This window comes from Artemia franciscana, chromosome 13 (genome assembly GCF_032884065.1).
Source record: "Artemia franciscana chromosome 13, ASM3288406v1, whole genome shotgun sequence".
NCBI lineage: Eukaryota > Metazoa > Arthropoda > Branchiopoda > Anostraca > Artemiidae > Artemia > Artemia franciscana.
In genome coordinates this window covers 41765835-41779120 of record NC_088875.1, presented here as the reverse complement: position 1 = coordinate 41779120, position 13286 = coordinate 41765835, and the positions used below count along the sequence as shown (strand labels likewise).

The 13286-nt window shown below is 36.6% G+C and overlaps 1 protein-coding gene across 1 annotated transcript; it reads right to left on the bottom strand.

Annotated features, from left to right (window-relative positions):
- On the bottom strand, positions 1-660 carry LOC136034325 (N66 matrix protein-like). Its single transcript, XM_065715459.1, has one exon. The coding sequence runs from the start codon at positions 658-660 to the stop codon at positions 1-3; it is 660 nt and encodes a 219-aa protein (XP_065571531.1).
- Between the last annotated feature and the right edge of the window lie 12626 nt (positions 661-13286).

Sequence of the window (13286 nt, the reverse complement as noted above, 5' to 3'; positions counted from 1 at the left end):
CTAGCCACGGCTGTTCTTTTTGTTTCCGCGGTGGTTTCCGTCCTTCTTTCTGCCTTTGTTTTGACCGACTGGGGTACGTTCACCGTTTTCATCGCTTCCGCTTTCATTACTTCCACTTTCATTGCTTCCATTTCCGGGATTATTTCCATTTTCTGGATTATTCCCATTTCCGGGACTGCCGCTATTGCTCCCATTTTCATCATCGCCATTACTGTTGCTTCCATTTCCATCGTCGTCATCAAAATCTTGTTCACCACCATCAGTGCTACCACCATTCGATCCTCCATTGCCATTGACAGGTGGACATTCTGTACCATCTTCTTCGTCATCCTGATCATCATCATCCTCAGAATCTTCACACAGTTGTTCGCATACTCTCTCTCTGTCACAGCAATAACTTATATGGCATTTCTTGGGGCAGTTCGAAGGTCCTCCGTTACACCTGCAGTTCTTTGGGACCAAATGGATGCAATTTGAGTCAACTTCAACAGCATTGTTGAACATGTTGTCTTGAGGACGTTCTTGTCGACTGTTCAAAGCACGTCCAGCAATATCATTATAGTTTGAGTTCATAAGAAACTTTGATAGACCGTCAAATAGTACCATTGTTGGGTCTTTCGCTGCTACAAATGTAGTCAAGTCAAAAGATACTGTTTGCATCCAGGTCGTCAAAACGGCTATATGAGATATTTCAGAAACGGGTAATGGTATTAAGATGAAACCTTCAGGAAATGTTGAGGGGGGGGGGCTTAGAACCAAATGAAAAGACACTACACGTGTACAGGTTATCATACGAGCATATCTCTTATATCCCAGGTACGCTTAAGGGTACAAATTAACGGCTTAAGGCACTCAGCTGAAACTTTCTGGGCAAATTGGACAAGGGAGTCAAGTAAATTTTGAATTTTGGCCTCTGGGACGGAGCTTGCGGGATGTAGAATGAAGCTTATCAAGGACAAAAAATTTTTGACGAAAAATGTGGTTGTATAGATTCTTAGTAGAAAATTTTATTTTTTATACCAATCTGCTTAAATTTTTAGATCGTGAAGACACCTTAATCAAAATTTTAAAACCAAGGGAATCTTAACTCCAAGCGAATCTTGTTGCATTGATTCTTGACGGCCTACTTTTTTTAAACAAGCGTATTCATTTAAATAAATAAGCAGTTAAAAGAAAACATATTAGAACAAGTTTCTTATAATAAAATGATCGGTCAGTATTCGTCTATATTCAGTGCTGTAAGAGGATGGGTCATGATGGTCTCAGCCCTATAGAAGGTAAAAATCACGCAGACTGTTAATGCATTTACTTGAATAAAATATTCGCTCTCCCACCCCATCAAAATTCTTTAGTAAAGCCATTATTAAAGTTTGCCTCGAAATTGTACCAAAGTATAATTAGCCGGCCAAAATTTCAATCGTAAGCAGAGAAACAGACAAAACTTTCCAAGCTTTTATTAACCAATAAAAAAGCAATGTTAAAGAAAATAAACAGAAATAAAATAAACATTGATTTAGAAAAAGAAACTTGAAAAGAAGTTTCTCAAACCTAAGCCGAACAGAAATAAAGTCAAATAATAGTTTAGACTTAGAGCAGAAATCTTTATAAATGCATACTCAATTCAAACCTAAAACGTACAGAAATTATTTAAAACAGGAGTAGGTCTAACTGGAACAGAAATTACCACATCGGAAGCAGGTTCAACATCCCCCCCCCCTAATCCGTTTGTCTTATTTCTACATGGATTTAGTTATAACCTGAGTACATAATTAATTTATTTCTTTCTGAGTTACGGGTGGGCTAGGGAGGTAAGGGTGGTCAGGAGGGTATGGTGGGGTTGGGAGGAATGAAAGGGGGAGGGAGAGTTGTGTATTAATGAGTAAGAGAGATTGGATTTGTTATTATAGGTAAGTAGATATGTGGACTTTCGCGCCAATAAAAGCCCTTATAGGTTTTCCCCAGCGCGAAAGTGTTGTATTTTATTTATTTATTTGTGAATGTTGAAATAAAAACTTGATTCATATTTTAAGGACAAGGTACATTTGAACATGCACGCGATAACTAAATCTACGATAACGATGGGAATGAATATCATTACATATTAAACAGACACTGTAATTTCACAATTTTCTTCAGTAATATTGGTTAGAATGGGGATTTTCTTTATTTTATTGATATTTTGCCAAATAAAAACCACAAACTACACTGTTCGAAATAAAAATTATTTTGGACAAAGATCATAAGACGATTTAGCCATTAGAAGGCTTAGGGGAAGTTAGCCCTACTCCTGTTTTTTGCTAATTTCTGTTCGTTTTAAGTCTGACTTGATTATTCTTTGTAATTTTCGTTCGTACTGTACCTCATTTATAATAATTTCTGCTCATTTTCAGTATGGGTTATTAGTTTACTGTATTTCTGCTCGTCTTTGGTTCGAGTAGCTCTTTACCTTTATTTGAAAAATTCATTTTTTGGAGTTTTTTTTTTAATTAATCTTCAAAATGGATATTCCTATTGAAAGGGTTCTGGTATGTTGGTACGTTTTACCTCATTTTTAAACTTTTTTATTTTGTCTTCATATTGAAAACAATTTTACTGAATTTTTCCATTTTTTTGGAATTATTCTCATTTTAATAGAAAAAGATTATGTTTCTTATTGCTTGCAATTCCTTTAAGTAAAGCCTAATCTCAAGTGCTTTTTATTAAATTGTCAAGACATTGGTCTTGGAGCCAGGGAAAAGTTCAGTTTTGTTAGAAAATTCAAAGGGCAGAGACAGAAACATAAAGGCACGTTTGAATATGCTCGTGATTATTACATTTAAAAGGTAGATTGTGGGGGGATAAATATACTTCAGAGCCATTGAAAGTGGGTGTTGCGGAGAAAAATTCCAACGTTAATTGCCGGGACGTTTTTTACAGAGACAAAGTGCAAACCTGTCGCCAAACCTTGCGGCAGCTGGGAACAAACCCTGGGCAAAGCAGAGATAAATCTACTCCTTACCACGGGAAGACTATAGGAGTGGCACAAAAAGTATTACATCTATGTTTTGATATAACGAATGGACTTTTTCCTTTTCAAAGCTTCTTTGTTTCAAAACTCTTTGTCTTCAAATAAGGTTTTCTTTTCCATGTCTAAATTTAACTTCAAAGTCAAAGTTTGACGCTTTGCTTATCTGTGTGTCTTTCTATATCTGTGTTTCATCCCATTTGGCCTTACACATTTTAAAATTACGGTCCTCCTCGACCGGTGGACACCGGGTAAGTAACCGTAGTAAGGAGCGACCCGGCTCAATAGTAACTGAAACTCTAAAAAAATGGAATTTTGATACCAATAGTTACATCAGAAGAATCGCATTTTAATGCTAATTTTAAACATATAAGTTTCATCGAGATTAATTTTACCCATCATAACTTACGAGTCTGAGAAAATTTGCCTCATTTTCGAAAATATGGGGAAACACCCCCTAAAGATCATACAATCTTAGCGAAAATCACACCATCAGATTCAGCGTATCAGAGAACCATATTGTAGAAGTTTCAAGCTCCTATCTATAAAAATGTGGAATTCCACATTTTTTGCCAGAATACAGATCACGGATGCGTGTTTATTTGTTTTTTTGGTGTTGTTTTTTTTTCCCCAGGGGTGATCGTATCGACCCAGTGGTCCTAGAATCTTGCGAGAAGAATCATTCTAACGGAAATGGAAAGTTCTAGTGCCCTTTTTAAGTGACCGAAAAAAATGGAGGGCACCTAGGCCCCCTCCCACGCTCAGTTTTTCGCCAAAGTCACCAGATCAAAATTCTGAGATAGCCATTTTATTCATCATAATCGAAAAACATAATAACTATATCTTTTGGGATGACTTACTTCCCCGCAGTCCCCGTGGGAGGGGCAGCAAGCTACAAACTTTGACCTGTGTTTATATACAGTAATGGTTACTGGGAAGTGTACAGACATTTTCAGGGGGATTTTTTTGGTTTGAGGAAGAGATTTGAGGGGGGAGAGTTACGTGGGTGGATGCTTCCATGGAGGAACTTCTCATGGGGGAAGAGACTTTCAATGGAGGGGGCGCAGGATTTTCTAGCATTATTTAAAAAACGAGGAAAAAATAAATATGAAAAATTTTTCTACTGAAAGTGAGGAGCAGCATTAAAAATTAAAACGAACAAAAATTATTACGCATATGAGGGGTTTACCTCCCGTAATACCTCGCTCTTTACGCTAAAGTCTTTTTAGTAATTTCAACTATTTACTCTACGGCTTTTGTGATTCAGGGGTCATTCTTAAGGAATTGGGACAAAAATTAAGCTTTAGTGTAAAGAGCGAGGTATCGAAGAGGGGTGAGCCCCCACATATACGCAATAACAACATACGAATATAAAAGTTTGCTACGTAAGTTAATTCGGAAGTTATGTATATTTTTTACTTATGAAAACGTTCGTAAAAAATTAAGAGTCCTAGTTGCCTTTTTAAGTAGTCAAAAAATTGGAGGGCAACTAGGCCTCCTCCCTCGCTCCTTTTTTTTCAAAATCTTCCGATTAATTGCAATTAATTAAATGCAAATTCGGTATAATTATTTATGTGCGGATAACCAAGATCAAAACATGCATTAATTCAAAAACTTCCAGAAATTAAATAAAAAAAACAAGTTGTTTTAAATGAAAGTAAGGAGCAACATTAAAACTTAAAACGAACAGAGACTACTCCGTATATAAAAGGGGCTTTTCCTCCTCAACGCCCTGCTCTTTACGCTAAGGTTTCTTACTGTTTTAAAAAGTAGAGTTAAGAGAAAGAGTCAAACTGTAGCGTAAAGAGCGGGGCGTTGAGGAGGACAAGCACCTTTTATATAAGTTTTTTAATTTCTGTTCGTTTTAAGTTTTAATATTGCTCCTTACTTTCAATTAAAAAACTTATTTTTTTATTTAATCAAAATAAGACGTCTGAGGGGTTTGGCAACACCATTCAGATATCAGAAGAGAATAAGTAAAAAATGTCTTCCACTACCAGCATGGAGGGAGAAAACAGGAGGACAGAAGAAAATGGGGCTTACCACAGTCAAGATGGACCTTGAACTTATTGGAGGCTTCCGAAAATTTGGGCGAAGTTGCATCGTCGCTGGCTTGAGATTATGGATCCTGCCTCCCTTAAGCAAAATCTCTGGAAGAACTATGTCGTCTTCTGCTGGGTGCCACGATGAGCCTGGATGCGGCTTGAACGTGCAACAAGTACAAGTAACTAAGTAAGTGAATAGCTATTCTTGAGGGATTGCAGATACGCCGTGATGAAAACCTGGATGTACCATACATAGTGTCTTTTGATTTAGTTCAACATTCCCTGAAAGTTTCAACTTCATATCCTTAGCTGGTCCCGAGATATTGCAGTTACATCTTTGACAGCATTGATGTATATAATTTCTTATTATTTAGTTCAAAAAACCCTTCAAAACGCCCTGAAAGTTCCAAATCAATACCCTCAGCCATCCAAAGATATTCAAGATACGCAATTTTGACAACCGGACCTGCATATAGTGTCATTTGATTTAGTTCAAAATTCCCTAAGCTTCAACTTACTGCCATTTGAAGTTCCTCAATTATTGCAAAAACGTCCTTTTTTCAACCTGGATGCGCTTGACATAAAGAAGCTACTGGACAAAATATTTCCATTGGGTTGTTTGTTCTATGCGCAGTCAAATTAACTCCAGCCACGCTTTGTCCAGTTTGTTACTATACTTTTGAAAGCAGTTCAATAGCTTTTTAACGACGTTATGGCAAACTTTACCAGGCCACTTGGTTTTTCTTTTCCATTAAGAAGGCAGAGCTGTCAGTATCATCTGCCGAGTCAGGGTTTCCTGTGAGCTTCAAAATGTTTAGACCCTTTATGACATCTCTTGATGATCGAAGTGGAAACCTCGAGTCTGAATACGCATATTTCCATCGGCTATTGGTTGCAGATTCTTTGCGACATTGATATGGTGTTGGTGGCCCGTACCCATTTTCGGTCAAAAGTGTCATGGTGACAGTGTTTGAGTTTCACTGAATCTTGATAAATTCCTACTTCACATGTCTCTAACTCTAAAAAGAATCCGATTCATCGCTCTCAGACTTTGGTAAAAACCTAATTCATCTATTTCAGACTCTAGTATACCACTCATGAGATGGTAGTAGTTTCTGTGTTTGACTGAATCTTGATAAATTCCCCCTTCATACGTCTCTAACTCTAAAAAGAATTCGATTCATCTCTCTCAGACCATGGTAAAAACCTAATTCATCTATTTCATATTCTAGTACACCACTTTTGAGCTGATAGTAGCGTCTGTGTTTGACAGAATCTTAATAAATTCCCACTTTTTATGTCTCTAACTCTGAAAAGAATTCCTCCCTTAGATTTTGGTAAAAACCTCATTCACCATATTCCATACTCTAGTATAGCACTGTGAGCTGATAGTTGTGTCAGTGTTTGACTGAATCTTCATATATCTGTGTTTTACTGAGTCTTGAGAAATTACCACTTCATATGTTTGTAACTCCAAAAGAGTTTGGACTCTCAGACTTTGGTTAGGACCTAATTCACGAGTATCAAACTCTAGTATACCGCTTGTGAGCTGATAGTAGTGTCTGTATGGTGAAAAACTAATTCACCTATTTCAGACTCTAGTATACCACTTCTGAGCTGGTAGTAATGTCTGTGTTTGAGTGAATCTTGCTAAATTACCACTTCATATGTCTCTAGCTCTAAAATGAATCCGATTCATCTCTCTCGGACTTTGGTTTAAACCTAAATCATATATTTCAGACTCTAGTATACCACTTGTGAGCTGATAGTAGTATCTGTGTCTGACTGAATATTGTTAAATTCTCACCTCATATGTCTCTAACTGTAAAAAAGATTTCGATTTTATCTCTCTCAGGCTATGGTAAAAACCTAATTCATCTATTTCAGACTCTAGTATACCAATTGTGATCTGATAGCAGTGTCTGCGTTTGACTGAATCGTGGTAAATTCCCACTTCATATGTATCTAGCTCTAAAAAGAATCTGACCATCTCTCTCAGCCTTAAGTAAAACCTAATTAATCTATTTCAGAGTCTAGTATACCACTTGTGTGCCGATAGTAGTGTCTGTGTTTGACTGAATCTTGATAAATTCCATCTTCATATGTCTCTAACTGTAAAATGAATTCGATTCATCTCTCTTAGACTTTGGTAAAAACCTAATTCACCTATTTTAGACTCTAGTATACCACTTTTGAGCTGATATTAGCGTGTGTAATTAACTCAATCTTGAAAAAATCACCACTTCATATGTCTCTAACTGTAAAAGATTTCAATTCATCTCTCTCAAACTAGGGTAAAAACCCAACTTATCTATTTCAGACTCTAGTATACCACTTGTGAGCTGTTAGTAATGTCTGAGGTTGACTGAATCTTGATAAGCTCCTGCTTCATATGTCTCTTACTCTAAAAAGAATTCGATTCGTCTCTCTTAGACTTTGGTAAAAACCTATTTCACCTATTTCAGACTCTAGTATACCACTTGTGAGCTAATATTAGTGTCTGTGTTTGACCGAATCTTGATGAATTCCCACTTCGTATGTCTCAAACTCTAAAAAGAATTCGATTCATCTCTCTTAAACTTTGGTAAAAACCTAATTCAACTATTTCAGACTCTTTTGTCCCACTTTTGGGCTGAATTTTGTGTCTGTGTTTGACTGAATCTTGATAAATCCCCTCTTCATGTGTTTATAACAGTAAAAAGATGTCAATTCATCTCTCTCAGACTATGGTAAAAATCTAATTCATCTACTTCCGACTCTAGTATACCACTTGTGAGCTGATAGTAGGGTCTGTGTTTGACTGAGTCTTGATAAATTCCCACTTCATATGTCTCAAACACTAAAAAGAATTCGATTCATGTCTCTTAAACTTTGGTAAAAACCTAATTCAACTATTTCAGACTCTTTTGTACCACTTTTGAGCTGATATTAGTGTCTGCGTTTGACTGAATCTTGATAAATCCCCTCTTCATGTGTCTATAACAGTAAAAAGATGTCAATTCATCTCTCTCAGACTATGGTAAAAATCTAATTCATCTACTTTCGTCTCTAGTATACCACTTGTGAGCTGATAGTAGGGTCTGTGTTTGACTGAGTCTTGATAAATTCCCACTTCAAACGTCTCTAACCCTAAAAAGAATCCGATTCATCTCTCTCAGACTTTGGTAAAAACCTCATTCATCTATTTTAGACTCTATTATACCATATTTATTATTTCACGTCTTATAATGTCATTTTACGACATGAAAGAAAGAAGTTGAAAAAATTTCGAATTAAAAAAAAAAAGTAAAAAAAATGTCACAACAAAAATTATTTTTCTAATAGGAAAAACCACAACTAACATATCTATATCATTCTTATTTAGTACTAGCTGTTGGGGTGGCGCTTCGCGCCACCCCAACGCCTAGTTGGTGGGGGCACTTCGCGCCCCCCCAAGCCCCCCCGCGCGCGTAAGTCGTTACGCGCCAGATTAGTTACGCGCCATTGTAGTTGTGTCCCTATGTCCCACCTGTGAATATAGATATATATATATATATATATATATATATATATATATATATATATATGTTTTTAACTACGTAAAACTTGCGAATATACAACATTCTTTGCTGTCCCATTGTCTGTGCATATAAATAGATTGTCAGGTTTACCGACTCTTGAACATGCAACATATAATGGTCAATGGGAACTCCGTATTCAGATCTATACCTCATGATTCTAATGATTGCCCTTGAGCTTTGTTGATGGTGATTGCTAATCGACCATTCCCTGAGTCGCCATCGTCATTTATATATCCCCCTGTGCACCCCGGCGTCCCCTTTGTAGTTATGTCCCTGTGTCCCGGTCGTCATTTATATTCCCTGTGTCCCGGTCGTCATTTGTGTCCCGGTGTCCCAGTCTCTGATTTCTCTTTGAGTGTCCCGGGCGTACTAAGCATCGTTATAACAAAAATGACGACAACTAATTTCATGACGTCAGTCAACACAGAAATTAAGTTCTGAAATTAAGTCATGAAATTAGTTGCCGTCATTTTTGCTTTGACGGTGACGTCATTCAAGTTATATAAGACATATGTTCACGTAGAAATCTATTAATGTTTAAGTTTACAATGACTGATGAAGATGCTCAAAGAGTCTATGCCAAAAAACTTGCTGCTGATAGAGAAAGTCAGAAAAGAAAGCGTGCCGAGGAACTATCAGCAGCAAGTGTTTTGGCATAGACTCTGAGCATCTTCATCAGTCATTGTAAACTTAAACATTAATAGATTTCTACGTGAACATATGTCTTATATAACTTGAATGACGTCACCGTCAAAGCAAAAATGACGACAACTAATTTCATGACGTCAGCCGACACAGAAACATGACGTCACCTGACAACTAATTTCATGACGTCAGCCGACACAGAAACATGACGTCACCTGATCCACAGATCCACAGACAGACAACTTATTTTTATATATATAGATTTCAAAAATATCACAAGTGATTTTTTTTTTAATTATATTTTATATCGTTTTAAGATATAAAAAAAGTCAAAGAAATTTCTAAGTAAAAAAAAAAGATACAAAAACCAAAGTTAAAAAAGTAAAAAAGAAGAGGAGCAAAAGGTTGGGGGAGGGGACATTGGACCCTTTGGAGGTCAGACATGGATGACTATAAGGTCCCTCTAAAAGAAGTGTTGATATAAGCACTCACTCCCATGAAAGTGGTTACACTATGCATGTGATATAGATGCTGCTAAGTAAAGTCCAGTACTATATCATAAACTGTATTAGTCCAATTTGAAATCAAATAAAACGGTTTACTTCATCTTGTTAATCATGCCCAAACAAGAATACCATGCAAACGAGGTAAGCGGCGGATACCTATCTTTAAGTAGGTTAATGACCAAATTTGTTGTTCATCTAAGTATGTTAATTATGGTGTCATCGGCCCTGTAGTAGTGATAGTAACCGTTTATGCTAATGAACTTACTTCAGTAGCTGGAGACCCATCACTACTCCCAAACCCGCCACATCAGTCAGGAATACGACCTGCAACAAAATCCTTTAGGACTAGTTCAGCATTTTCTGAAACTTTTCCGTTAATATCCTTGGCTGTTCTTGAGACACTATACATTCGCCTCTTTGACAACCTATATGCACGTAGTGTCTTTTGATTTAACACCACGTCAACATGCGCTAAAAGTTTCACCTTAACAGCATTAGCCTTTTCGGACATAATTTTGTATTTAGGAGAAGGGTATGGGGTATGGCGATTTGCATCTCAGATCCACCTTAAAGTTTTACACCATTATCTTCATAGGAACTTATAATATATTCATAATTCAATGGTGAGGTATATTGAAAAATTATTCCATAGTTATCAAAATACGTTCAAAGTGTTCCAAAATCACGTTCTAGTCGTGTGCATGTAACCGTCGTTCAGCTCAATTCCATGCAACTCAGTCCCCTGTTTGACTTATCTCCCAGCAACTCCAGCCCATTTAATTACACCCACACTTAGCTTTACCAATTTCGAACAGAAATTACTTTATATTAAAAGAAACCCAAAACGAACAGAAATTAGACTAATTAATTGCACCAAAAATAAAGAGTACATATGCTGCTATGGATGAATCCTAAAACAACAATAACCACAGATAAGAGTAGGGATACCCCTCCACCAAATTTTCTAAACATCAGAGTTTCATTTGCACTTTACTACATAGAAAATATTGTTCATAGCGTTTCTTGTATCAATATAACATTGGAAAATAAGAATTACTGAGACTTCCAGAATTAATGATATAGTGTTGGAACACTAAAACTATTTTCGTTAGTTTAGTATGCAGTAAATATTTCTCGTAAATTCTTCCTTTTAAACATTTTCCTTTCGAATATACATAAAAACACTGTTAAATCATTATAACTTATTCATTAATTCAAAATAGTACTTTAATACACTAAAACAGTTGCTTCAAAAATCAATTCGTTTCGAAAAGCTTTATTTAGGCATCAATTGTCTGTGTGATTGATATAAATAGGATTTTTTTTTAAGAAATATTTCATGTTTAGTAATCATAGTTATGATACTATTTGTTGTTGTATAGATGCAATAAAAAAAAAAGTCAAACAAATCGTTTTTAATAAGACGCAAATGATGCTCTGGTCTTTAGAAGGTCTAGGTGGCAATACCCCGGATTTTCGTTGTGATAATTTCTGTTCGTTTTATGTTTGATTAATCATTCGATTCTGATCCTTATAAGATTGATCTATTCATCCATAGCAGTATATATCATTTTAAGTTTGATGTGAATTATTATTTTAATTTCTGTATGTTTAGCTATTTCTTTTATTCGTTCATTGTGATATAGTTAATAATTTTTCAGATTCAGTTTTTTGGCTCGAATAGATTTTGTTGTAAATGAGGAAGAGAAATAGGATGCAATAAAAAGGAGAAACCGCGAGGAAGAGACAAAGCATAAGGGAAAAAGAAAGATTTCCCAACAAGATATCTTAACATTTGTAGAAACAAAGAGAACTAAAAAATAATGAAGAGATGGAAAAAGACATGTACGACTGAAATAGAGAGGAAAAGAAAAGAGGAGATATTAGAAACTCATAGAGAAAAAAATCTTACCATTTTCATAAGATTATTCCCCCTTATATCAGCTAAACACTGCTGAAATGACCGTCATTTCCAGCATATCTGCTTTGGCATATGGAACAATCAAAGTTTATAGTCAAAATATGGGACACATTTCTTGCCAACTTCCTTATTACTTTAAATTTTATCACCAGCAAAAGAGTTATTTCAATCAGGACAATCTAAGTAAAGACAGGAGCGAACAGACGTTACATGATATGGTTTTCTTCCTAGTTTTTCTTTCATTCCATTTTGTATCGAATTTTCTTTTTTTTTCTTTACCAGAGCAGCATATATATATATATACTAGCTGTTGGGGTGGCGCTTCGCGCCACCCCAACACCTAGTTGGTGGGGCGCTTCGTGCCCCCCCAAGCCCCCCCGCGCGCGTAAGTCGTTACGCGCCATTGTAGTTGTGTCCCTGTGTCCCACCTGTGAATAGAGATAGATATAAATATATGTTTTTAACTACGTAAAACATGCGAATATACAACATTCTTCGCTGTCCCATTGTCTGTGCATATAAATAGATTGTCAGGTTTACTGACTCTTGAACATGCAACATATAATTGTCCATGGGAAAAACAATCCGTATTCAGATCTATACCTCATTATTCTAATGATGTGTCCCTGTGTCCCGGTCGTCATTTATATTCCCTGTGTCCCGGTCGTCATTTGTGTCCCGGTGTCCCAGTTTGTAATTTCTCTTTGAGTGTCCCGGTCGTCATTTATATTCCCTGTGTCCCGGTGTCCCGGTCGTCATTTGTGTCCCGGTGTCCCGGTCTGTAATTTCTATTCGAACAATCCCTGTGTCCCGGTCGTCATTTATATATCCCGCCTGTGCCCCCGGCGTCCCCGTTGTAGTTGTGTCCCTGTGTCCCGGTCGTCATTTATATTCCCTGTGTCCCGGTCGTGATTTGTGTCCGGGTGTCCCAGTCTGTAATTTCTCTTTGAGGTTCCCGGTCGTCACTTATATTCCCTCTGTCTCGGTCGTCATTTGTGTCCCGGTCTGTACTTTCTCTTTGAGTGTTTTTTCTTTTTAGTTTTTCTTTAGTTTTTTACCTTTTTTCTTTTTTCAGTTTTCTTTTTCTTCTTTATTTTTCAGCGTCACTATGAAGTACATATCGACGAACCTTTGTTTTTTTAACTTAAATCTGGTAGGCATTGATGACCTTATCCAAGTCAAAATCCCAAACCCAATCATCATCGCTATCATTTTCAGTTTTGATATGTTTTGACTCTCGCTGTCCAGGTGGATTTTCATCTAACTGCGCGGTTTTGCGTTCTTTAGCCGCAAGTCTGTTTTCTTGCTGTTCTTGTGATTCCTCGGAACGCTTTCTTTTCTTACTTTCTCTATCAGCAGCAAGTTTTTTGGCATAAACTCTTTGAGCAGCTTCCTCGGCTGTTGCCATTATAGGTTCTTCAGTCATTTTACAATTAAACATTTTTCCGTGAACAAATGTCTTAAATACCGTTAATGACGTCACCGTCAAAGCAAAAATGACGACAACTAATTTCATGACGTCAGTCCACACAGAAACATGACGTCACCTGATCCACAGACAGACAGACAACTTATTTTTATATATATAGATACTAGCTGTTGAGG

What these genes read in the sequence shown, in the direction of transcription:
- LOC136034325 (XM_065715459.1), bottom strand. Translation starts at nt 660, where the DNA reads ATGCAAACAGTATCTTTTGACTTGACTACATTTGTAGCAGCGAAAGAC.